At 44.2% G+C, this 26,641-nt stretch overlaps 1 protein-coding gene across 1 annotated transcript in view; it reads left to right on the plus strand.

The window, feature by feature from the left end:
- ITPRID2 (ITPR interacting domain containing 2) overlaps positions 1 to 26,641 on the plus strand; it is a 289,925-nt gene that overhangs the window by 31,556 nt on the left and 231,728 nt on the right. The window contains exon 8 of the mRNA XM_069616077.1: positions 18,882 to 19,564. Coding sequence (XP_069472178.1) covers positions 18,882 to 19,564 — 683 coding nt within the window. The remainder of the gene's footprint in view (positions 1 to 18,881; positions 19,565 to 26,641) is intronic.

The following is a 26,641-nucleotide window of genomic DNA, read 5'->3' on the forward strand; positions in this document are numbered from 1 at the left end:
GCCATTAGGATCCTCCAAGGCACCCTATTCCCACCAGTTACTAAACAAATAACTATGGTGGTTAGGCCCAGAAAGAAGGCTCTTCATTCAGGCTCCCAAAGAAAAATGGCTAGCCAATGGGATTCCTTGAGGAACAGCACCTCATTACAGGTTCACCCCAACTTGCAGTCCTGCTAAGCCGTTGCCGTGCTGTGGGATCCTGCTGACCCCATCGCACAAAGCAATCTTCGATGTTGGAAAGGATAACTTATCTGGTTTAACAAATGCTGTCAACGGCTCATGGGAGGTCTGCTTCTCCTACGTAAACATCCAAATTAGGCACCCGCACCATCTTTGAAGAAATGTTACCTGTAAAACCAGAGGTGTGCGGCCTAAGCATTACAAGAGAGGCTGGCCACCTCATGAATTTATATGCTGGCATTGTGGCACAATCTGCATTCCTTGAAACTAAACCTTTCCATAAACGTTCTAACATATAGTCCAGCAGAAAAGCTCTTGTCCAGGCGGAACTGAGGCAGTCCCTATTGTGGCCACCATACCCATAAAATCGAAAGACTGCAACAACAAAAAACTGTACGTAAGCAGCCAGACTCCTCCAATATTCGGACCCATTAATAGATCAAAATACAGTTTTGTACCCAGTCCTGTTGAAACAGGGATAACTTAAACCCTTTCAGCACATTGGAGGCCCCTGATTTCCCTCTGGTGAAGAGATGCAGAAGCTCTTGGAGTGACGTGGACTCTGAGGATGTGGCGAGGGTGGGGTGGAAAAGGCATCCCATGAAAGCCACCAGTGAAAAGCTGTTTCTCCCAAAAGCACATTTTGCAAAACATGAGCGTGTGTGTGTTTTTAAAGATAAAAATGAAGTGACGAAAGAATCGCTATTTATAATACAGGAAACTGCACAGGAAACCTTATTACAATGACAATTGTGAAGGCTAATCAAGTAACTTGCATTACACAATTGCATTGAGTTTCATACAAAGCTCAAGACCGCAGGCCTACACCGCCTTCATTTATTCCCCCTGCAAAGTCCTGTTTTGCAACCAGACCTCCGATTGAACGGTTTTGTTTTCATCTTCCTTTTGCACCGTTCTGATCTGACTTATATTTTGCTTCCTATGTTATGTGGGTGCTTGTGCTTCCCCAAATGTATAAAGCCAGTAACTCGCCTGCTTCTGTCATTCGTTTTGGTGGGTTCCGTGGATCATAACTGCATCCGCAGACCCGCGGTGCAGTTCTGACATTGAACGCTTGCTTTGGAAGCGTGACCCAAAATCCTGAAACTTGAAAAGGCTGCAGAATCTCTACCGATCAGGATCTTTGCCTCTTGACGGTTGAGATCGACCCATTTCCAGTAAACGTCCCCGATTGTATTGCAACTGTGCTGCTTCTGGATTCTAGGCAGTAGAAGTGAAGCATCTGTGATCTCATTTACACGATTATCTTTGTTCATGGACTGTCGCACACTGGAAGCATAAAGATTGCTTCATCTGTACCGGTTTGGCTGAATAGCATTTTTATTGCATTGTGTAACACCATAAAATGGAAAAAGCAAGTTAACAAAATATATATTTACTTTCAAACAACCCCAAGAATACCCATCTCCCCAGCTGTGGTGAATACGCAAGGCTAGACACATCGTTCATTGGGGATATCAAGGCTGCATTTGGCAGATATGTTGATGTAGCTGCCAATTTGCACCTGGGATTGCCCCTTAACTCTGCCAGTCGCACATCTGCAACTTCTGAGTAAATAAAAATTGTTATGGATGAAATGCAATAACTCGCTAACCAGGTTAACCTTAAGGAAAGGGTGTGGGATTGCGAAATGCGGTCTCCAAAAAGGCTGAGCCATGCTGTTGCCTTTTCTACTGAAGGGTACACATGCTGCCCCTGCCCACCCACTCCTGTCGTGCATGCATACTGGCACAGGTAGAGAACTGTGTAACCAGGTGTGAGAAACCAGAGGACTAGTTTCTGTAGGTTCACCATTCAGTTGCCCGTCCCTACCCTAATGATCACTCTTTGGACAAGGATGCTAACATAGCAGTGACAATCCCAAGAATACCTGCAACCCACAACCATGGTAAAGGAGCGTGGCGTGACGCATTGATGGGAAATATGAAGGCTGCACGCTTTATTTTATAGGTGGTTGAATCCTAACCCGCCATCACAATTAAAATCCTAATTAAAGCTAACTAATCGTCACTTGCAAATTATTACGGCCGGGTGAAGGTTTCACTTCTGGGCAGGTTTGTTCTGAATCGGGCTCTCTACACATTGCTGCTGCAAATGCATATTGCTTTGAATGACCAGGCCTGGTCCATTTGATGGTCTGTGCTTTTGATTGACCCCACTTCTAGGGTTGGAGTGCAGTCATGTCCTTCCCCAAAACTAGCCTTGGTGGGTCTGATGTGGCCCCATGATGGGTGAATGCAGCACCCTGTAATGGTGTGGCTGCTAATTTGTGCTCGGCATTGCCCTGTTACTCCACCAAGGCTCTTTGGAAGCTAACTGATGGCTAAGCTCCCATCTGTCCTGTAGTTCTCCCACAACTATGCACACCCAAGCCTCTTCAACATTCCCTGTATGCTCAAATACGTTGCCTTGTTGCCTGCTTTAGAGAGAGTCTTCTCGTAGAAAATTGCCTGTATCATTTCAGTTAATAAAGCTGTGCATTATACAACTAAGACCTTTTACTCTCGGTGTACTTTTCCAAAGTCCTGGTCAAACGACGCCTGCAGAGTTTTATGTCGAGTGTGTTCAGACCAAATGATCTCAGTTGGGATCAGTACTACATGAGGCGTGGGAGCCCATGACCGCCTAGATTCCGCTAAGACCATTAATGCATCCCGTTTCTTGCCTTGTGTTCTCAACCAAATAATTTCACTATTTTTAAACCCAGACTTTGTCCTCCAGGTATGTTGCGCCGCACTAACAACCCAAGCATGTCGAATCGACTAAATGCACGTCCTGTCAGAGAAGAAATAAAATGTGATGTTTCTAGTTTAGTCGCACTGCTTTAATAATACCACAGAACAATGCTGCCTGTGGCTAAGCAATGCACACCCCATAAGGGAGCATATCCACTAAAACAAGCTTGTCTCAAACCATACACTTTAATTCGAAATACGGATCAAATAGAGTTCGGTGTGAAGCGGGATTGCAGTTGATGTCTGGGTGGATGTATGTCTTGTGTTGCCAAGTGATTTTCAATGCCCGATCTTCCTGTAGGCATCACTCTGGTGCTTCACACACAAAGGCTGTTGTTGCAGTCCTTGCCTGAAGGAATGGCAGCAAATGTTGCTTCTGTACCTGCGGTTGACCATGTTGCCGCTAGTACCTTCTGAAGTTAGCGCGGGTATGTTCTATCCAGGTGTATGAAAAGATGGCACCTTACCGCTGGTCTGATTTGCAGGAACTGAGCCAACTTTGTCACTGGACAGGATTTGCTATTCCCTAGATGCTAAAGTGCAGGTTCTGTCCCTTCTGTCATCCGTTTTTTTTTTGGACTGCTGGACCCTGATCACCCATGTCCACCCCCTCAAAATGAGGCCTATATCTACTGTTTTCCTAGGACTTGGTGCATAGCTTACTGGTCCTGAGGACTCCAAAAATGCAGTGGAGAATGCTAGAGAAAGCCTTTACTCTCTTTACTGACTTGGGGAGGCAGCTGAGTGGGGACACTAAAGATGACCTGCAGTGTCTATTGACCCTCTGCCTTCCTCGTATTCCTTCTATCCATCGTCCATTTCGCCCCCATCCTGCCTCTTTAGGAATATCTCCCTGCACTGCTTCTTTTCGACCCTTGTTCAAACATGCCATTTCCATCCTTAAAAAAACCCTACCCTTCGTCTTCCACTCCAGCAAATTTCCAACCTATTTCTCATCTTCCTTTTCTTTCCAAAGCCCTAGAATGTGCTGTCTATTCACAGGTGTCCTCTCTAAACTCACTCACTTTTACCCTTTTTTCAATCTGGTCATCCTTTTCACTCTATGGAAACTGCTTTCTTTATGCCTAGAATTCCCTTCTTTTGGCATGGCACTCCTAACAATCATCTGTACTTAGTCTCTAGATCTGTCTGTGGCTTTCAACATTGTCACTCTATTCTTCTGTCCCCTCTCCTTCCTTGATTTCTCAGGCTTAGTCCTTAAGTAGTTTGACTCTTACTTATCGCACCACTCCTACTCCGTGTTCTGATCTGGCTTGATTTCCTCTCCCAGTTACCTACACCAGTGTTCCTCAAGGCTCAGTCATTGGTCCCCTTATTATTTCCTTTGACATCATTCAACGACATGATTTCTTTTTTTTTTTTCCTTCAATCTATCTTTTCACTTCTACGCTAATGACACTCGGATCCTTTTTGGACTTTCCATTTTACTGTTTACAGCTGCCTCTGTCTTAACTCTACTAAAATGGAGCTTCTTCTTTTTTTCAGCTGATGCTCCAACTCCTTCCCTCTCTTGCCAAAAATCCTTCACTCTTTCTTTCTCTGCTCACATCTCCAGCACGGCTCAGATTTTTGCTGCTTCCATCTGTATAATCTATCTCTCTCACCCTTTCTCTGTTACTACTTATAGTGTATTGCATTGATTATTTTCATGCCCTATTAGTTGGTCTTCCTAGTTCTCAACTTGCACCCCTCTGCTCTGTAATGTTGCCATTAGTCTTCTCTTCCTTCATGCACACACATCCATCACCTCTTCCGTTTTGTCTATTTCTTTTTTTCTCTTTTGCTCTCGCCTTCTGTTTCACATCCTTGTTATGTAAGTCCTTCCATGGTCTTGCTCCTCCCCACCTTTCCTCTTATTTCTCTCTACACTCCTTCCCGCACTCTGTGGTCGCAATGTCAGTTTCTCTTTGTTGCCCTCACTCTTCCTTGTGCCGCTCCTTGCTTCCATGCCTTTTCACTTCTTACACCTAAACTTTGGGACTCTCTCCCTCTAACTATTCGCCTCCACACCCTCGCTGCAACTTTTCCACACTCGTCTTAAACTCGTCTTAAAGCCCATCCTCTCTTTCAAAATTAACATGTACTTCTTTTCTTTCCTTGTTTTCATTTGAATTGCGCATGATGATTTGTTTGTACTGTCGTAATTGAATTGTACAGTGTTTTGGCAAACGCGCTTTATAAGCTTAAATATAAATACAGTTTCAAAAGGAGAGCTGATTGCTAATATTAGGCTTCACATGAGCGTATTGAATGTGTAAATATTGAATGGAGGGCCTGCAATCCATTGTTCTGGATGCCTTCCTGACCCGCGCCTTAACCGCTGGTCTAATGGTACATTTCTTTGTAGGATCCAACCCCCAATACAATTTTGCATAATAGCCATTGCTCCTAGATGGCTTGACATGGCGTAGATTTATCCTGGCCCCTTGCCAAGAAGATAAACTCCCAAACTGCTATTGGCAGACTTCTGGCAATCACTTGATTAGAAGAGCGTGCAAATTGCATGAACCTAACCTCAGGTTTCTTTTGTTGTTGTTCTATTTATTTGTGTGTCTTTTTAGTCCAAATCTCAGACGGCTGAGGGGCTGCTTCTCTGTAGTGCCAGATGTGGCCTGTGCCAACAAGCATACAAAACCTGACCTAATACAATAACACAAGCTGCAAAACTGAGTTTGCCTAGGAGTCCCTGAATGATTTCTCCTCGCCACCACCTGAGTGCTGGAACTTTGTCTGATGGGAGATTTTGCTTCAGTACCCAAGAAGGTCAAAACTTCTGTTGGACCTTTTGGGAGTTAGGGAAAACCAAGAGCACAGCTGCTGTAGACCGCCTGGGTATCTTGGCATTAATTTTAGCCCTTTCTACGCATATAGGGGAAATCGTCAAAGTAATACATTTTTCTTCACTGAGGTTCCTTTTCCTGGCCAACTTACTCCAAAAACAAATTTCTCAAAAGAAACACATTGCATTGAACCCCTCATGGGCATACAGCTGTCAATTAATGTCCCCATGAATTGGAAACCTTGCAAATGGAAACTCTGGATGAACTGGGAGCAACCTTAATGCAGATTAGTTATGTGCGTTCATCACAGTGGCACCCTTCCCAACCCTCCTTATCAGTTCCACTGCTTCATTGTGTGGAGCACTAAACAAGGCTCCTCATCCAACCAGTCATTAAGTCACCTCGACTGTCACCTCGACTGTCGGACGCGTGGTAGATTAGCCTGTACTCTTTCTCCCTTCTCCCCCCCGTTCCTCCTTTGGTACAACTGTATAAGGGTCATATGTTCAAGTTGGCAAATGGTGGAGAGCTGAAAGGGGCTCTAACCGCGGACCCTTTTTTTTCTCCAGAATTATTGGGTACTTTGGCAGATTTCAAGTTTCGGTCGCTCCTTTTGAAGTGAGTGGCCAGATATGGAATCCTGAACCATAAAACAATGGGCCCTCCCGCTCATGGATTTTTTTGGGATATTGAATGGTTGTGGCTCAATGTTTGTAGGTTTAGGGAAGGTGGGCCCTTGCAGTATGAATCTTGCTTACTATTTGGTCGCTGCCCCATCATTCGTCCAGTTCTGTCCATCTTCCCTTCAACCCCCAAGCCTCCCTTTCCCTGGAGGTGCTGTGGCAGCTTTAAATGGAATAGCCGAGATCGCTCTGCTCCTCACTGAAAGCTACAGACTCAAAATCAGATAAACTTGTGTTGTGGCTTCTTGCTACTGGTTAGCAGTGTCCCTGTTTTACTGTTCCTTGCCCTCATAAATTCGCACCAAGGCTCTTGGTCCTTTAGGTTCCATGACATCTTTGGCTGTAACTCAATTTATTTTGCCTGAACTCTTGATCGTACGACAACCCTCCCATGTCTCCATTCCTTTTGAGTGCTTTGTGAATAATCTCCCTCCTATTTGATCAAGGCTGGCCTTTGATTAGAGTATTCCTCTGTAATTAGGCCTGTGTTTTACTCCTGACCAGGACACACTTTTCTTATTTCGTAACCATTCCTTTTGCCGACATTCTCATGGTGTCTGTCCCCCACCTTACTATGTTGGAAGGGTGCAAATATTTGTATTTGTCATTTTTATATAGTGCTTTACTCCAAAGCACCGTACAGAACACACTTAACGTACATTAAAATTAGGTTGCATCGGTAGTGAGATGACTCTTAAGGGAAGTGCGAAATAAAGAGTAAGAGGTAATGGAATGAAGAGGGGGAGCATTCCAGTAGAGTCTAGCAATCGAAGTAAAGGAACAAAATCGTGATTGAGCACACACTGGCGGGGAACTGGTAAGAAAAATTGAGACTGAGAACGGAGTGAATGAGCGGGGAGACAAGAAACACGATAGGAAGGTGAAGGCCATAGAGTTTTAAAGACCATACAGAGGAAATTGAATTTAAGGTGTGAATGAAAAGGGAGCCAGCCAAGAGAAGACTTGGACACTGACATGGAATCGTGAGGAGCAAGACGAATGGAAGGATTGAATACAGATTTTAGAGGGAGCTAAGTGAGAAACAGGAAGGCCAAAAAGTGGAATAGAATAGGCGCAAGAAAATAAGTGAGTTGATCAAAGGTTTAGCAACAACAAATGTCGGAAAGGGCTGAGCTTTATGGATGTTAAAGATAACTATAGGAGCCGGAGACCATGGAATGTGATGAGACAAAGATAAATCGGTATCAAGGTAGAGGCCAAGGTTTCGAGTAGTGCTAGAGCTAGGGAGTAAAGGAGGAAAAGAGACTAGGTATGTGGGAGGGGGGAATAGTAGTAGTGGGGGAAAAAACTTTGGTTTTGGCTGCCTTAAAAACAAGAAAATGGTCAGACATCCATGATTTAATAGCTAGAAGGCAGGAAGTAAGATTGTCATGGATAGAGGGTGAAAAATAGGAAAAGGACAGAACAGGTGGAGTGTTGTCCACATACAAATGATATTGCAAAAAATGAAAATATAGGAGGAGAAGTATAAAGGAAGAAAAGTGCCCAAGACGGAGCCTTGATGAACACAGTTCAGAAATAAAACCCATTGGTAAATTCTACTAACCTTTGGTAGTGAAGGAGAGAATATATATTTGACTTGCAAATATCCACAGATGATCTGCTGGTGGTGGGGGTTCCATGCATCACCTTAATGCTCTGGTTCTCATGCTGGCTCTGTTCACTGGCTTTGCCTTTGCCCTCTTTCTTGCATTCGTGTTTTTGGGGGCTGACTCTCCTGGACGAGCCCACACTGAAAGAGCTGTTGGGGGGGGGGAGGGGGTTGTTAACTATACAGCTATAAAGACACTTGCCACTTCAATTCTACACACACACAGGGCACCATTTCTTTCTTGCCAAACTAGCAAACGACTAGTTGGGAGTGCAACACTTACCTGCACTACCACTTGTGGCCCAGCATTGTGTTCCCTGTGTTGAAGCAACTGGTTCTAGGTCAAATATTCGAAAACAAAAGGGTCGATTTGATTTATTTTTTTTGTGGGGGTGCCCCCCCACTCCCCGTTGTCTCTTTAAAAAAAACTTTTTTTACATACAAAACTAAAAAAAATATAAATAAAGCATTCAACCCTTTTTTTTCCGATCCTTTTGGATTCCAAAAAAAGTTATTCGATCCTTTTATTTCGATACTTTGACTGGACACCGAAGCAACCCACACAAAAATTGGCAATCCTGTGAAAACTAGCTTGCCCTGGAATGTATCCATAGTTGCTGGTGGGTTACTCTTATATTAACAATCCTGATGTCATTTCTCTTAAGGCAGTGATGTCACGGTAGCCTGAAGGCACCCATTGTGGTTATTGTTGGCCTCCTTATCTAGCTCCTGCATTTGTAGGCATACCCCGCCAGTGTAGCCATGCAACGCTTTAATGTAGGGATGTGAAAGCCAGGACACTCTGAGGAAACTGGGCAAAAGCAATTGGATTGCTACAGACGCCCTCCTATGAGTCTCTAACTACCTTAAACATATGTTCTTTCCAGTTAATTTGCAACCTGCCATTTAGTGGCCTTGGTTCAATGGAAAATGCACCGATCTCTGCCTGAGACCATAGGCCTGCTTTCTTAGACTAAATGTATTGCATGTCTCCAAGCGTTCACCCCCTTCGCTATTGTCTTGTATATTGGCGATCTGCTGGGTGGAGAGCTGTCCGTACTGATGCCCCTTTTGAGTCCGCCCTCCCCTTGCCCTTAGGAAAAGCCTAAATGTGCAATTGCTTTGACTCTGGTAGGCCACTGATCTTTCTTCAGTCTTTCCCCTTTCAATACTTTGCAGTGTTTTTGCTTTGTCCCAGCTGCAGCAGAAGTTAAAACGCAAGGACACCGTTATCTCTACTTTTACTTTCATACCTTTCTTTGTGTTGGCTGGTGCCCTGTGCTCTGTTCATTCAGTTGCTGCCCTAATCCCGTAGTTGACTAAACCGCTTGTTACCTGCTGAATTCACTGCAGTACCCCTTGGCGTGTAGGGCTAATTCCATAGCCATGTTCTGCTGGGGAGTGAAACACTGAAAACCACTTATTTTTCAAATTTGGGCAATCCCGGTTGCCCAGAGCCTCTTGTAATGCTTAGTACACCCACAGTGTACCAGACTCTGGCTGACGAGTTTATAGCTCAGATTAGTTCCTTCAGTTGCCTTAAATTGGTTAATAGGAACTGCTATATTTACAGCACTTGGAAGCAGGAGAAGTCAAGCATAAAGCATGTTAAATTCTGATGTTTTGACCTCTGCCCGGGACTTTTGTGGGGTTATAAGAGCTTGTGCATCTTAAAGGAATCCCTGGTCCCCAATTTTGTTTTAGGTTTTTAGTAGGGTACTCCTGTCAAAATGTCATTGTTGTGTGGGTATGACTTGAACTGGGCCTTGAAAGGTTAACCTTTGGGGTGGATCAACCGCTTTTCACTTACTAGGGTTAAATTGCCCATATGCCTAATGATGCATGATATATTTTATTTGCATCACGCTCGAACACAAGTCTTTCCGAGCGCGACTAGGCAAGGGAGGGGAACAGGGGAGAACACAATACAACACAACAACGATCTTACTAGGCCCAGTGACATTGAGAACGCGCAAGTGCATGGGAAAGGGAAAAGAGAAAAAAAGTGCATGGAAGGGGGAGAGTGGAAAGTGCAGAGCAGAGGAGAGCAGATAAATAATAATAAATAGAAAATGGAGGCAATGAACCGTGGTAGTGCAGCCAGCGAGTGGCAAGTGCTGTGTTTAAGGCTGCACCCTGGGTAAGTCTGATAAGTGCAGAAAAAGAAGAAAAATGGGGTGGGGGGCTGTATGTGTACAGATCGAGTCCCCTGTGCAAAGAGTGGCCTGGAGGCAGTGCAGGAGGGTGGCATGGTGAGCAGGGGCCCAGGGGACAGAGGCTGGCCAGGTGCACAGTGCCAAGAGAGCAGATCAGCAGGGGAGAGGAGGAGCGAAGGCAGAAGCAAAGAGGAAGGTCTTGAGGTGCTTCCGGAACCTGAGATGGTTCACCTAAAGTTTTAGATTCGCAGGGAGGCTGTTCCAGAGGGAGGCCCCAGCCAAAGATGGTGATCTACCCCCAGCTCGAATGGGGGTAGATGCATATGTTAAAAGTAGTCTGACAGTGTACGCATAATCCTGGCCTTGAGCCTAATTTATCTGGTAGAAGAAAAGCTGCCTTTAACTCTTGCAACCACAAAAGGTGAGGCTTGCTTATCCATCTGTTGGAGCGAAAAGGACAAGCACTTAAATAACTGGTAACATTTCCCTTCGTCAAACACTAGTCATACAACAGCCTAGGTCTCGATGTCGTTCTTTAATTTTTGAGGCAGTTTCTCGCTTGTATTGGAGTTTCTCCTTGGTCTGTTAGGATAGTTTGAGTGCGACATCTTCTCCTTAGCAGATATTGCCAGTCTCTGTTTTGTGTGTATTTCAAAGTCTTTTCCATTGCTGTTCACCTCTAAAGCTCACCAGTAGTTCTGTAGCTGTTACCTCTTAGCACCAAAGCAGGCTCTGCCCAATCGGCAGTGCTGCGCCGTTCCATGGGGTCGCCCTCTATCTTGACTATACATTTTGGGAATCTACATGCTTTAACTTGTCCCATTTATCACCAGTGTTCAGAAGTTATCTCCCCACCCACCAATCCGTCCCTTGCACCACCCAGCTGAGCCCTGTTCAGGGTCCAAGCCCAACCCTATTCCTCGTCCATGACCAGCTTTTCTAAGTAGTCTGTTGGGCCAGGTTTACAACCATAGTGTGTAATCTTATGAGTGCTGTCAAGAATATGGAAAATGCTGAATTTAAGATAGGTTCAGTCGACTGTGTTGGTTAAGGGGGAAAAATTCCTAGTGGGCAAATGCTGGTCTTTCAATCATGAGGTACCTGCGATTAGCTGTTCCTGTTGTCGGATTTGTATCGTCCCTGCCAAATATTATTGTAAGGGGGCTGGAGGTGACTGTGTCTGACCAAGTTCTGCATGTGGGCATTTCATGAGGAACTAGAGAATGCTCTATATACTGAATGGCATTTGTGATGAAAGGACTGCTGGAGTGCAGGGATGAGTAATGTGAAAACGACCTACTCAACCCTGCAGTAATACTAAACCAGCAGTAATCAAAACTATAAAGATCGAACAAGTCCATCCCGACAGGTGTACCTCCTTTGACTGTTTTGGTAGTTTAGTGCACTGGTATCAAAATAAAGAAATGCCCAACGAAGATTCTATAAAATAGGAACTAAAAAAAAAAACTAACAAATGTGAATAATTAATTAAAAACACTAAAGTTACCCACCGATGCTAGAAAATACTGAGAATGCAGACTTTAATGGGCACATTTGGTGACGATAGGGTTGCAGGTAATTAAGTGATAAGCAGCAGTTTGTAACTGTTTTAAAAGGGAGGAGGAGGAGGCTTAAGTCATGAGGATCCTTTAAGGCAAACCGGGTGGAGGTGGGGGGGCTGGCAAGACCTCTTCTTATGTTCTTGTGTTCGGTATTCTTCTGTGTTTAAGCCAGGCTTTTTGGAATCTCACTGGGCGTCTTGTTTGGAAGTGGTGAGTGGCCTTTGGCCAGTGTTCTTAGCCTGCTCAATGTCGGGTCGGGTCGGGGTACTGCATTGTCTTGGAAGAAATTGGTTAATTGGTGGCAGTGTTGGGGTGCTAGACTCTATGGGTCTCGGATGCAAAGACTGAGCTTTGGTGTTCAGCAAAACCCAGAGGCAGTTTTTCATAGATTTCATAGAAGACCCTAGTGGTTCCATGCAGCAGCTGGAACAGAATTTAATGGGCTCCAATCTGAGTCGAGGCATTTCCGGGATGCAGAGAGAGCCAGGGGTCGCTTCCTTGGTTGCTGGTAGAGACCCAACTCCGGGTCTTTGGGCTGGTGGGGGCTTCATGCTTGCTAGCAACAAAGGGTTGTTGCAGCACACTTGCGGGTCTTTGCCACCACCAGTAAGCAGGTTTCTGGTTACCATTGCCTCAATTGAAGAGGCCTTGTCCACAGTAGTGTCAGCCCAAATATGCCCATGGTGTGCTTCTTTGCAGCCTTCTTTCTTGACCTCCGACAGTGGCCATTGGAGTAGACTGTTCCCAAAGGGGTTCCTGTGAAAAAGGAATGTACTAAGGACAGGATTTTCTGCCCATATAGAGGCAAAATCCTACATCGGATTGCTCCAAAGCAAACCTGTTAGACGTCCACTCCAGGGCTTTTAACAAGTGTCATTTGCCTTCATATTCGGATCCAAACTCGCTAAAAGGGAACATTGCCAAAACTAAAATCATGATCTTTAGTCCCTTGAATAAGAAGGTGAAAAGTATCAATTGGCATATGGATGGGGGAGGTAAATATCTGGGAATCAATTTGGACTCTAGGTTGCGAGGTCTCATACACCTAGAACGCATTAAGACCAAGATTTGTCGGATAGCAGGTACCATTGGCTCTTTCGCCCATAGGAGCAGGAGTTATTCTGTTGGAGCTCTCTAAATTGTACCAAGCCAAAATATTACCAATTTGTCTGTTGTGCAGAGGTTTCTGCTTTTACGATCATGACAAAGTTGACCAAACTGGAGATAGTGATTTTAGAGACTACTGAGATTACCTCCCCACACAGCCATGGAAATGATTTACCTGGAATTCACTATTGTACCAATCTATGTTAGAGTTCATTTGTGTGCCATTGTTACGTACTGGAAGCTTGTAAATGCTCCTGGCGATTCGCTGAACAGGTTGACGCCTGGTGTGTTATTGTCTAGAGCTAGTTTCATGTCCTGTTGTATTGTGAACATTAGGCTGATTGCTGATGAGGGGCTTAGTTTGCCTCCTGCAATGTCCCTGGGCCAGTATAGTAACACTAGGAAGGCCATCTTGTATTGGCAGGGCAGGGAACAACTGATTATTAACGTGGCTACTAGACCTAGTTTAGAGTATATCTAGTCCCGGGAGGAATTTCCGAGTTGCATACATTTTTCTGGCCAATTCCTTGGTCTGGGATTATTTTAAAATTAAATTGAATGTTGTAAAGTCCCTTTAATTGCAACATGGCAAACAATCCCAAAGGAATGATGGACATTGCCGATTGTTCATCGAGATACAACTGGAGTCCACCAAATATCTTTTGACTGATTGTCCTTTACTCCTGAAGCTTGAGGTCATTAGGCCTGGAGGGGAGTATCGTGGCCAAAGAACTTTGGAACTTTTTCATGGGTGGCTGTGATGATGCTTGTATTGTATACCTTACTACTTCATGGAAAAAGATTGACAACATCTTGGCCATTCTGGCATGATGATATTTTGGCCATTTGATTGCTTCCTGCAAAAATAGATTGACAGAATTGAAGTACTGTAGTGAGCGCTTGCCTGCTGGATGAAGATTGTGTCCTTCTTTAAGCTTGATAGTTTTATTTCTTTTCTTTATTTTGACCAATTGTAGGTTTTATCACAGGCCGGTTTTCTGAAAAGGTCTAGTATAAAAAGTTTACTGTAACTGTATAATACGGCAAATGAGTAATTTGCCTTCTAATGCTTTGCCACTCTATTCAGAGTACTCGGTCTGCAGGTAGTGTGAATGGCAGGAGGCTTAGTGAGCCCAAGCAGAAATAAAGATGGTGTAACCCCTCCCCCTCTCTTTCGGCATGCATCTCTTCTCTGGCTACATGTATGCCCCATTCCTACATCTCCCTACTTCAAAAGGACTTCAGTGATTAGCAGCCGGGTGTGGCTTTATTATGTCAGGCTTGTCCTTAAAGCACTGGTTTCCAAGGGACCTCCCATTGAGGGTTCCTGTGCTCTAAGATATGATATGGCCTTTGTAACACGCCTATACACAAGTGTTTCAAGGCGTGACGAGGCAGGGAGGGGGGGATACAAGGGGAGAAAGACAACGATCCTACTAGGCCAGGTGTCATTCAGATCGCGCAAGTGCATGGGTAGGGGGGACGGGAAAAGTGCAAGGGGGAAGGGAGAGGGGAGAGGGGGAAAGTGCAGTACAGGGTTAGTAATGAACAAGATAAATAATAAGGGCCAACTGGTGGCAAGTGCAAGATAAGTGCAGACAAGTGCTGGGAAAGGGGGGCTGTAGGGATACAGAGGCAGTCCCGCAGTGCAGGGGTTGCCAGGAAGGCAGTGCAGGGGAGAGTGGCTGGGCCAAGGAGCGAGATTGGTGAGTGGCCCAGTTGCTGATTCAGTACAGTTTCAGTGATTTAGCAGGGGAGAGGGAGAGAGAAAGCAGAAGCAAAGAGGAAGGTTTTGAGGTGCTTCCGGAACCGTAGATGGTTCTCCTCAAGTTTCAGGGAGGCAGGAAGGCTGTTCCAGAGGGAGGCCCCTTCTGCGGAGAGATATCTTCCCCCCCCCCCAACTCGTTGCTTGGAGAAGCGGCTGACCCTGAGGGAGTTGGAGGGGGAAGAGCCCCAGAAGGCCTTGTGGACAATGCAGAGGGTTTTGAACTTAATCCTCGCAGCCACAGGGAGCCAGTGTAGCGATTTCAGTCCTGGAGGGATACGGTCCCTGGGCTTGAGGCCAAGGACAAATCTCGCAGTCCTGTTCTGGATGAGTTGCAGAAGGCGGAGAGTAAAGGCAGGCAGATTTAGATAGAGGCTGTTAAAGTAGTCCAGCTCCGAGAGAACCAGGGCTCTGGAGACAGTGAGCTTCTGGGGGAAGGAGGGGAAAGGAAGGATACCTCTGAGGAGGTGCAGCTGGTAGTGTGACTTCTTAGAAACGTCAGAAATGTGAGGAGAGAAGGAGAGTTTGGAGTCGAAGATGACCCTGAGGATTTTTGCCTTGCAGGTAGGAGCAGGAAGAGAGCCAAGAGAGGCCGGCCAGAGAGCTGCAGGGAAGGAGGGAGTGGGTGTGCCGATGAGTAGAATCTCGGTCTTACTGGCATTAAGTCAGAGGTCGTTGGCGGCACACCACTCCTGGATAGCAGAAAGACAGTCCGCGATGAGGGAAGGAGAAGAGGCCGAGGATGGCCTGAAAATGAGCTGGTTATCATCCGCATAGCACTGAAAGTTGGGGCAGAGAGCAGCGATGCGGTGGGCGAGAAGTGCCAGATACTGGTTAAACAGCCAGGGAGAGAGGTTAGAACCCTATGGGATGAGGGGAGCGGGTGAGATCTCCTTTGTTGGGGGAATCCAGGGTAGCTTCCTGGGCACGGCCCCACGTGGTTGTTGTGGAGACACCGTTGGGCAGTCTGCTATTCACTAGCCCAGTGCTGAAGCACTGGTCACCAAGCTGGCACGAACAGCATGGACATTCTGTTGCTGTATAATGGTGTGACCCCAGTAGCTTCAATATTTTATTCAGACATGGTTTATATTTATAGTTTCATGTGGCATCAAGATGACTAAAGTGCTCAAATATGTTTTGAATCTGAGGTGCAGATGATTAAAAACCCATCTTTGCCTGCCATGCGTCAGCTGCAGGGCAGTAGCAGGAGATGTCAGATGATCACAGAAGGACACCTCGGTGCACTAGGATTTTGTCATGGAGCAATCGAAATACGGGTGTGATTAGCAGACTGGGCTGCATTTTTATTTATAAAAAGCTAAGACTTTCACACCTTTGCAGATGACATTCCGAACAGTGTTTATAAGGGACAGGGTGCTACAGATGGCGTGAATTGTGGATTAACGTGAAAAAACTGCAAAGTGTGTGTCTGCACGCACACGCACGCCTTTTGTGAAAATATACGCCTTTGGTGTGCTGTAACCTTTACTCCAGCCTAAGTGGCCTGGCCGAATGATTGACGGCAGGCTGCAGTTGAACTTGTCGAACTCTTGGTAGCTCAGCCCCTGCACCCTTCCTGAACCATCCGCTTCATGCCTTGGAGAGCGAACTGTGGGTGATTATTAGTTTACCCTCTGAAAAGATCCATCAAGCAAAGTTGTCCCTGCACCATCCAGCCTCCTCAGGAGAGATGAGCCCTGTGTGCCTTTTTTAGACTGCACTGGTTCATCAGTCTGCACACTGGTCTCCAGAGAATCATTGATCAAAGATTTCAATCTGATCCAAATACGGTGATCTGACTGGTAAAGAATTCTCAAGGATTGGCTTTTCCCTCTCTTCACCCTTGCGTGCTTTCAGTCTCCAGTACAGCAGTTCTTATATTGGGGAGATTAATCCGTGCAGTTGGGCATACTGAACCCAAGATTCTAGATGGCCTTCACAATTGAGTATTTCTATTGTATTTATTACATTTTATATAGCGCTTTACGCCAAAGCGCTTCACAAAAGGACAACGCAGAATACAACAAGCATTGCATAGCCTATGAATCAAGTAACCGAAAACAGTATAAGGAACAATTTACATGAGTGATGTGGTGAAGGGCAACAGTGAGAGAAGCGGTAGGAGGTGTAGGATATAGAAAAGACCGAAATGAGAGAGGTAGCAAAAGGTGTCAGGGAGGTGAATGGAGGAGATGGGATTTTAGAGAAGTGCGGAAGGCAGAATAGGAGGAAATACAGCGGAGCTGTTTGGAGATCTGGTCCTCCGATGGAAGAAACTTTTGAGAGGTGGAGTGTTTTTTTTTTTTTTTTTTTGGTGTCTCTAGGTATCTTGTACATTGCCCATCACGAGGCAATAGAAGTGATTGTGTGTGGTCATTTTGCATCAAGGTATATTTAAAGGTCTGATCTTTGCTGGCTAGCTTGTTTGCAAAGTAGAACTTTGTTGCCATTATATCGTGCCACCGTATCCAAGCATTGCATAGACTGTGCAGCACATTTGTACTCTCCCATGTAGGCTGCCATGCTCTTAGTGCATTTTTCTTCTGTTCCCGCTTGCTGCTGTGTATTGAAGCATGCCTAATGTGCTCCACTTTTTCAATAGCATGGGAAGGGGTTTTGGCTGTGATTGGATCCTATCCATTCTGTAAGGGCCGTGCACTTTCTTGTTTTTCTAAAAAATCTCTTTATGATAATCCAGTTCGGCATTATGGTATGTTTGCGGCAGCTGACAACCAGTAGAGGCGTTGCCTACTTACACAAGCATCAATCAATAAGCTACTGCCACATCCAGCTAAGATTGCATGGAAGCCCCTGGGAAATCGCATTTAGCCAAGTGGCGAAGTAGCGCTGCATCCAGGAGTGGTGGATAGAAAGCAAATGCAGGAAATCAGGATGGAGTATTGGAACTGAACAGTGGCCATCAGGGCCCTTTGGATTCCTCTTGTATTGGGTGACCTGTCTCTTCAGAGTAGACTCCTTATGTCCCCTCCTTATGTCCCATGCTCCATACCATTCTTCCCTCCGTCAATCCTTCTGAGTCAGGTTTGTTTTGTGATTTAGAGGAACACAAACTGCTCCAGGCAAGTTACCTTAAGGTTAATTAAGATTTGCTCCAATCACTTTGCCCCTATCGTGGCTCCTATGTCTGTTGTGAGCAACCCTCGCTTCTCCAAATGTTTGTCCTGTGACGGCCATGACCCCTCACCATTCACTATGCTGGCTAGGGCTGTCGGAAGTCTGTAGTAGCTACTCGAGACGCTGATGCATTTGTACCCAATGCCTCATTTGCTCCTGTTTTCTGGTCCGTACAGAAACATTAGGGGCAGTTTTATAATTGGTTGAAGCCCAAAGCTGTTTATTTGTTCAGAAATTGCTTCCAGTGCACCCTCCCACCAAGTGTATCCTCTGCATTTTCTGTATCCATGTAGAAATGGCGTCTGAGGGCAAGTGGATGGGTCTAGGGCTTCTTTTAAACTCTCTGGACTGTGGTTTGGATGTCTTTTACGCTATGGGTCCTAGCGGTTATTTAGGGTTCCTCCTTCCACCTAATTTTATTTTTTAACCAAATGTTCTAGTTTTATATATGTGACCTTTCATAAAACACTACAAATACATGTTCTAGAGTTTCACTGACAAAAGGAAGCACGAACAACAAACTAACATGTTGCACGTAAAATGTATGGTATGTTGTCCGCGTTTACCCTGTTTAACTCCTTGTAATGAAACCTGACCGAGGGTGTGGTGGTGATCAACAGGGGACCTGCCCTGGAGCCAACGAGCGGGAACATCAAAACATTCAGTGATCACAACCGCCTGACTTCATTGTATTTAGGAACTCTGAGAATAATTAATTCAGGACCCCAAAAGGGGATGCAAAAGACCAACGATAGCACACATGGGGAGTGCACATTCACGCTCCTTTTTTCAAGTACCCCGATTTATAATTCTGCAACAGATTGGGGATCCGTTTTTGGGGGGGTTAGACTGGGAACCATATCCACTATTGTAAACCCATTCTCTGAATCCTTTCACCACCAGCCACTAATCCCCACAATCGATCTCAATATTGTCAAATGGTGTAGCAAGGAACCTGGGGGTTTTGGGGTCTTGCGGGGGGAGGGGTGTTGAGTATATTCTTTGAATTGCATCATACGGGTGATTGCCTATCTGCCCACTTGGCTGCATTATCGGTTTTCTTCTAAATATTGTTTTGCTGTCCACTGCCCTGTTGATGTGACCTTACTTTGCTTTTCCAGGTCGTTTCCGCCAGATTGAGGTGCTTACTACTGTGGCCAATGCCTTTTCATCCTTATATTCTCAAGTTTCTGGGACCCCTCTGCAGACAATTGGCACCCCATCTTTCTCTGTCAGCAAGGACACCGCTACACCAGCTCCCCTTAACAGAACACCCACTAGCAACCGTTTTGTGAAAACCTTGTCCAAACTGAACTTACTTGGAGGATTGCAAGTTGGAGAAAGTGGCAGCTCTCCAACTTCCCCATCAATCGAGAGCGAAGAAACTATGAATTCTGATCAGAAGTTGCAAAAAAATGTAAAAAAGAAAGACTCTCCTTCTTTGGCCACTGTAAAGGAGGAAGCTGGACATATTCCAATTATGGATGCACTCAATGTTAGCAGTCTATCTGATGGAACAAGTGCTGACGTTGATGGAGTGAATGCAGGCCTAGATGCATCTTGTGTGAATAAACAAACCAGGCAAGAGAACAAAATGTGTGAGGACACGAGTGTTGCAGACTCCGCTGTTCTAGACCTTTCTTTTAAAGACCCCCTAGAAAACGAGCTTGAAAATGGTCACGAGCAAAAAACGGAAAATCCACAAACATCCACTCCAGACAAGGAAGCCAGTGTTCCAATGATGAACCCATCGGTCGTTAACCTGATGGCACAGCAGAGGCAGGATTCCTACGAGATGGAAGAGGTGAGTTTATGAAATGTTGCCTGCTGAGATTGGAGCTGTAGGGTGGTATGCCGACGGCCGATTTCAATGACGTTCTACGTGAAGCTCTGGTGGTAACTTCGAGCCTTTCTGAATGTGTTGCTGCAGTGGTAGATCTGGGTTTCAAGCTTCATAGCTTGTTTTCCCACCGTTACACAGAGGCTGTTTTATGCCATTTTGTGTTTACGTAGTTTTACACAGCAATCATATTTGCACATATGGTGATAATTAACGCAATATTTTGGAAGTTTCTATTACAATCCTGATTCAAGCCATATTTAAGCAGTGCATTTGTGTATTTGAATTTTTAAGCCTGAAATGTTAGGGAAAGTTTTGGTTGCTAAAAATGTGGAAGTTGGCTCCTTCAATTTGGGCAAGTCTGTTTGGTCGAACTTGAACGTTAAATAGTTCAAGGACACTTTTTTTCCTTCAATTTGTGCAGTCTACCACATGTACGTCTCTGCTTATCATGAATTACTATGTGCTTGGCGCGCCCTCTCTCCCTTTTAGCTGGCGGTGACTGCCGGTGATTTAGCGTGTCGCAAGATCTTGAGAGAATTGCTCTGCTTTTAGTATCCCATTTGTATCTATGGATTTAATAGTGAAACCCGCTTAGTCTGACCTAGCAAAGTTCACAAGTACAAATCTTTTTGGGGCTTTGCTCTTTGGTGAGTTTAATTTCTGCTACACTCGTGTTAGGGATTCGACATTCGGAGGACTGCTCCAGATTTTTCAAAATTTCATTTTCTTATGCTCTTACATGTGTCCATGCCATGGGTAATACCAAGCCTCAAAATCTGCCCTCGCCACCAGTAAGTGATTCACTCACGGCAAGTAAGAAATGGTGCGTCGTGTTCATGTTGAGAATTGAGCTGCAGGGCGATGCACAGCTTGGCGAGTAGCTTGCATCTTGTCATGAGTAGACCTGGCTGATGATCCCCGATATTAAACATTGGCCAATGGGAGTGTGGGGTGTCACTATGCGCGTGTTGGGGAAAACTGTGGAAACACCCACCGCTGACATAGGATGCAGTTGTCTCATCCTATATAAAGATCAGAATGTGGTACAGAGTGAGGAGGGCCTTTTATTTTTGGCTTGCATTGTTATAGATGGCTTGCTTTCCATGTCGGAAGCAGTTGTATATCCTGGCGATTTCACAGTGCTGAATAAATATTATGGTTCCCAAGCAGTCCTGTCAGTAAGACAACACCCATTCTTCTATCGGCAGAATTACTTAATCGGATTCTAATTGAGTAATTACTTTTGGAGGCCCAACATGGAGGGCAAGCTAGAGCCTTAATAACAATTTAAAAATATAAGCTACTTGCAAGGCAATTCTCCACATACACCCAGCACACAATTTCATTTTCTTTTTACCAATCAAGAGCCCAGTCTCACTAGCCAAAGGCTAGTGTCTACTGCAAATTGAGGCCCGAGTTAGTCTTTCTCCAACAGAAAAATAGACTTTGCTTTTTCTCCTCCAAGTGTTTTACTATATCCGTTCATAATTCTTCCATTGAACATAGTCTTTAGTTGCTAACTGGTTTCCACTGCCCAATGATGGATTTCCTGTATGAGCATAACTAGGTCGCTGTATTGCATATCTTTTTTATTCTACAATTTCAGCCAAACGCTAGAATTGGAGCTCATACATTTTGGAAACTAATTTAGTGAAAGGAAGGCAAGGCGCACTGATGCTGCGACTCATGTGTTTTCCACATCAATGCGCTTTTGCTTTGTACTTCTCGACTACCGGTTTAACTTAATGGTGCATGAAGTGCACCCTTGATACCACCTACATGAGCCATTGCTTAACAAGACCCCCACATGAACCTCCTATTGATTTGGAATCCTTAGTAGTACTTTGATTCTTAGAGCTGTGTGAGCTCCTATATTCCTCCCGTTTGTAGGGGGGGTGTAGTCTGATATGGAAAAAGGATGGCTGAGTAGGGAGTAGGGGATGATTGAATATAGAAAGAAGTGAAAGCACAAATTAAAAGTAAACGAAGATGCCAATGTGCTCCAAGCTCTCCATGTATCCATGGCAAAAGGTTTTGGGGTGAGAGTCTTCATCGACTGCCCTCCGTTTGTTCCCTCCTTTTGGTTCTATGCCCTCCTTTTTATCAGTCACTTCCTCAAGTAAAATGCCATCCAAACCCTTTTCCACCTTCACCTTCCCAAGTTTAAAACACTGAGATGTTGTATGGAACACTTTATCATACAACACCCGGATATTCTGCCACTTCGTCGATGGTCAAACTGATGTTTTGCTTACCTGGGAGAAAAATGTCCAGCTACTAGCCAGGCATAAACCCTAGCTACCCCATTTCTACAGATCTACACAGCACATAATGTCATACTCGCCCAGAGTCTATTACTAACCAGTGGTTATTGGGCACTGCACATTTTGATACTTAGCTAGACTGATTCTGCAGCTCAGTTGGGAACCCATACAACACAGAGGCAGATGGAAGCGAGTGGCCAAAACAAAACCTGTTCTTAAAATGCCTGGCCAAAGTGCCCTAAAGATGAAGCCAAAGCCATCAAACTTGGGAAACTGAAGTCCCACATATCACTCCTTTTTGTCTGCTATGTTTGGGGTCGAACTTCTGCTCTGTCCTCTCTCCCTTGTGCCGAATTTAGGATTTTAGGATTGTTTCTCAGCTTTAAGCTGCTGAAGTTGGCCATGTGGTTTTCTCCTTTTCACATGTTTATATTACATCCCGAGTTGGACCTCGAACCATAGTACATGTAAAAGTTTTAATTTGGATGTAAACTGCAGGTATGTTCATTCCACTGGTAGTCCTTGTTCTAATATCTATCATGTCAAACCTGCGCCATCCACAGACCTAGAACACTCCCACCATCACTTGGCGGAATTGCATGCAGTGATCTGACCAACACTCCTATGCAGGATGCATCTCCCTGCCCTTTTATTATAATCCCTCCACAACTTGCCCTAAGTTTGTTACATTTGGTGCAGTTTACCCCTAAATGTACCCCTTTGCCATCCGAAAGCATGTTCATTGCACTCCAAAAATGGGAAGATGCTTGGGCTTAGAATCCTAGGCTGATCATTCCAGATGTGTATCCCTTGCTACCTCTGTTAATAAAACCTTTTGTAAGCTCTCTCCATGTTCTCAATTCTATAAACGTTGTATGGAACACTGCCGTCATCCATTTAAAAAAAATTAGAATTCCTGTTGAGTTTGGTCTGCTGTTTATTCTGTTCCCTGTCAATCCGCAGCCCTAGCATTTCCTTGCCTCATCCTGTAAATTTCAATCCACTTCACTCTGACCAACCAAATCTTATCCATTCCCGAATGCAGACCTCAAATTACTATTATTGTGTCCTAAATTGTGCCACTGCTCATGATTGTTACTTTCCCATTAACCTGTCGGTGACTTCCCCAGAACCTGTATCATTAATCCTTTAGCTTCAAGCTTTGGCTTTATTATCCATTTACCCATGAAAGCATCTATCCCAATAATAATCTCATAACAAAATGGAGGTAATATAAAAGCTAAATCAGTAAAGCTTCTGTGTTTTATAAGCAAAGACCAAATACTACCCTGCGGAAAAAAACACAGATGGCTTACAGAGCAGCTGAAGATTAATCCAAGCCAAAAGATAGTCTAAGCACGGGCGTTAATGGTCTCAGCCTAACAGCACGTACATTGGGGAAAAAAATCAAGTACACCAAGTCATCATGGTCGAGCTGGCATAGACGGGGCTCTTCATTCCTCCAAAAGGCTACCATAACATTTAGCTGTAACTGAATTAACTGGCAATTTGTTCAACTTGAAATGTCAGTAATGAACGTGTGCTTGTTCTTTATCCAAATGAAATACAATTTTGGCACAACCATAGTTTTCAACAAAATGTAAGAACTTACAGTAAGTTTGGTCAGCTCAGTGGAGTCTCTTCTAAAAGAGTAAAATTTGGTGAATCTGTCTTTACAATCCTGAGATTTATTATCCAAAAATTCAGGATTATTGATCTGACCAAATTTACAATGGGATTTCATGGCGTACATCACTAGGCAGAACATCTGCCAAAATATTTTTACGTAGTGTGGCAGAAGAATTGGACCGAACCGAACTGAACACCAAAGGAGGAGCCATTTTTCTCCTGTAACTCTGACCCACTTCCTTGTGTAACAAAAAAGCAAGAGATGACCGAGTCTTGGTAACGTCTTAAGAAAAGTGTTCCCAACAATACAGTGGGTTCATATTTGAGATGCCCCAGATGCTACTGTCTCAATGGTCTTTTTCGGATACGTGATAAACATTTATGTAATTGTGTAGATTCCGGTGAAACTTGGTAAATCAACGGTCTCTGCACATGATCGTCCCACCTAGAAGAGCCATCGAACTTAATTTTCAAATGGTCATCTCTGCACCCAGTCATTCTTTCACCCTTGCACGTTATTGAGTATAGTTTTATCCTGGCATTTATCGAATAACACTAGTTTGGACTTACCCTTGCTAGACCTCATATGATCGCTATGTAGTTTGATAGCTACCAGTCAGTCTGTTGCCCATTCGGGGTAAGCCAGCAACACGCACTGTGTGCATACAAGTGTCAGACCACCTTATATCCTATGGGGCATTGCCAATAATGGAAAGATTTGATTGTCAAATTAAACAATGATGGCAGACGAACACACCCTTGTGACCCACACAGTGATTGAAAAGGTAAGGAAAAATCACTGTTTGGACCAAACCTCATGCTCTACAAAATTGGACAAATGTTCTTTATTCAAATTTAAAATTTAGGAAGTCGTATACCCTTCACTTCGAGAGTACTCCAAGAAGGAGCATGATTGACAGTTGAAAGGATCAGACAAACCAAAATCTTGTATCCAAACTTTACTTGCAGACACGCATGGACAATTGCTCGGAAATAAGATACAGTTCTGGACTGCAGGCCTAGAGTTTTTCATATAATCTGCCAAACAACTTAATCTCCAACAGAGATTGACCGCTTGCATTTGGGGTCTCCCCGATCACCCTTCTGAGAAATTTGCTATGGACTGTTTCTGACTGACCCGCTCTCATATAAGCTTATGATTTCTGAAAAATGTATTCAAAATGGGAGTCCCAAAACGTAGTCAAAAAAATTATCTATAATAGGACAGTCTGGACCATGAGATAATAACCTGTTGCATTTGATGGCACTGCCGTCACTGGACTTAAACATGGTCCTCTGTGCCATTACCCACTCTCTGCATCGACTGCTCACATACAGCACCCGTAGGATTTGTATTAGAGAGACCATACACTGATTGAAATGTGTCGGCCAATCACATTTAGGGATCTTAAGAGTTGCAAAACGAGTGATCATAAGCATTTTACAACCTGCTTGCAATAAGGAAACAATTTGGCACAAGCTTTGTAATAGCAGCATTTGCATTCAATAGGGCTACTATGCCACGAGACAAAACTACAATTTATTGCAACAACTCAGAAGAATTTATAAGATTATTTAAGACTTCAACTAATACAATTGGCACTGTTGCGCTGATTTGCAACGATTATCCTATTTGCTCAGTTCCTAATTGTGAGATCCTGATTGTTTAGTCTTTTTTTTAATCAATTTCTTTTCCTCATGGTACACCAATGCACCATAAGCACACACATGTGTGGTACTATTGTATGCAGTAATCCCTTTTGAGCAATAGCAAATAACTCTAACCGGAATAAAACCAACATTGAAGACTAGCTTTTCTTTGCTTGCTGTTCACATTGGTATTGTATATTGCATAATCAGTCTTTTACTGTGACCTCTGGACTTGAAAGTGAGTCTTCATATTTGATCTAGCACAAGCAGTAAATTTGCAATATCGAATCACAATTTGCGATGTGATTCTGTAGGTTTGGTCTTTATTTTGACACTTGTGTAGCGCTACTAGCAATTAAAATTGCACTGTTCAAAGAAAATGTAGCTCTCCTGGCATTCTTTTCTTTCCCTCTAGGCTCGCCCCACCTTTCTTTGTACCAATTTTATAGGGGGATAAGGGGGAGTGCAGCATTAAATATCTGCTCCGCTCTTAGAAGTGCCAAAGGCATATGTTGCATGCATTAGCCAAGAAAATGTTCCTTTTTAAATCTTTGAACCAGCAGTAAACCATGATCCATGATACTTTTATTAGGCTATTGTCTGTTTTGCAAGGACCAGTACTATTCTCCTGCAATTACATTCCTCAAAATGTACGGTGTTACATAATTACAATATTTGTACTATAATACACTGCATTGTCTAATATATCTTGTTAGTGGGGAGTGCAGATTTTGAGGCCTGGATACACAATCCCCTTTTTCTCAAGGCTCAGACAACACTCTTACACCATACACAGACGTTGCCTCACCATTACTAACCAGGAACAGGAAAGGTGCTTGACTCTGAAGCCCAAATTCTCAGAAATGTGGTCTCGGCTGCAAATAAATACACCCAAGGTACTACCATGCGTCTTAACAAATCTTGTCTGCAGGGCAGTGTCCGCTGCTAAGAAATACGTGTTGGAAGTAATTATATAGTTGAATGGTATATTTTGCTCAAGTGCTACCCTGATGTTCGAGAAAGGCAGTTTTGTGTCCGTTACTACTTTTGTGTTCAATCAAATTGGCCTATCGATCTCCTGCCATGCAAGATGTTCAAGTTGTCCCTTTTATCTTGGAGTACCCCTCTAAGTCAACATATGAGAATATTCAGCCGAAAGAGAGTACTTTGCGCTGCATTGAGCTGATTTGTTGATCTAGTTGACATAGATGTGGAAATGTGTTCCTAACTATCCCTTTTTTTTAACTGACAAATCCTCCCAGATTCATTCTGCCAAGCCTCAATTTGTACCCACACTAGCGAGGGATAATTGACGCTTGGCAAGTAAGCTATGGTGTGCTGCATGTATGTGGAGATTCAGTGGGCAAGGGACTTTTTATGCCCAGCTACTTCTGCCCCCGATTGATTAATGTTGCAAATATTGCCTAATGTGTCCTATGTATGCTTTAACATGTGCTGTTGCTGGGCCAAATATCAATAAGTGGTTCATTTGTTT

Source organism: Ambystoma mexicanum, chromosome 9 (genome assembly GCF_040938575.1).
Source record: "Ambystoma mexicanum isolate Mex_15411 chromosome 9, UKY_AmexF1_1, whole genome shotgun sequence".
Taxonomy (NCBI): Eukaryota; Metazoa; Chordata; class Amphibia; order Caudata; family Ambystomatidae; genus Ambystoma; species Ambystoma mexicanum.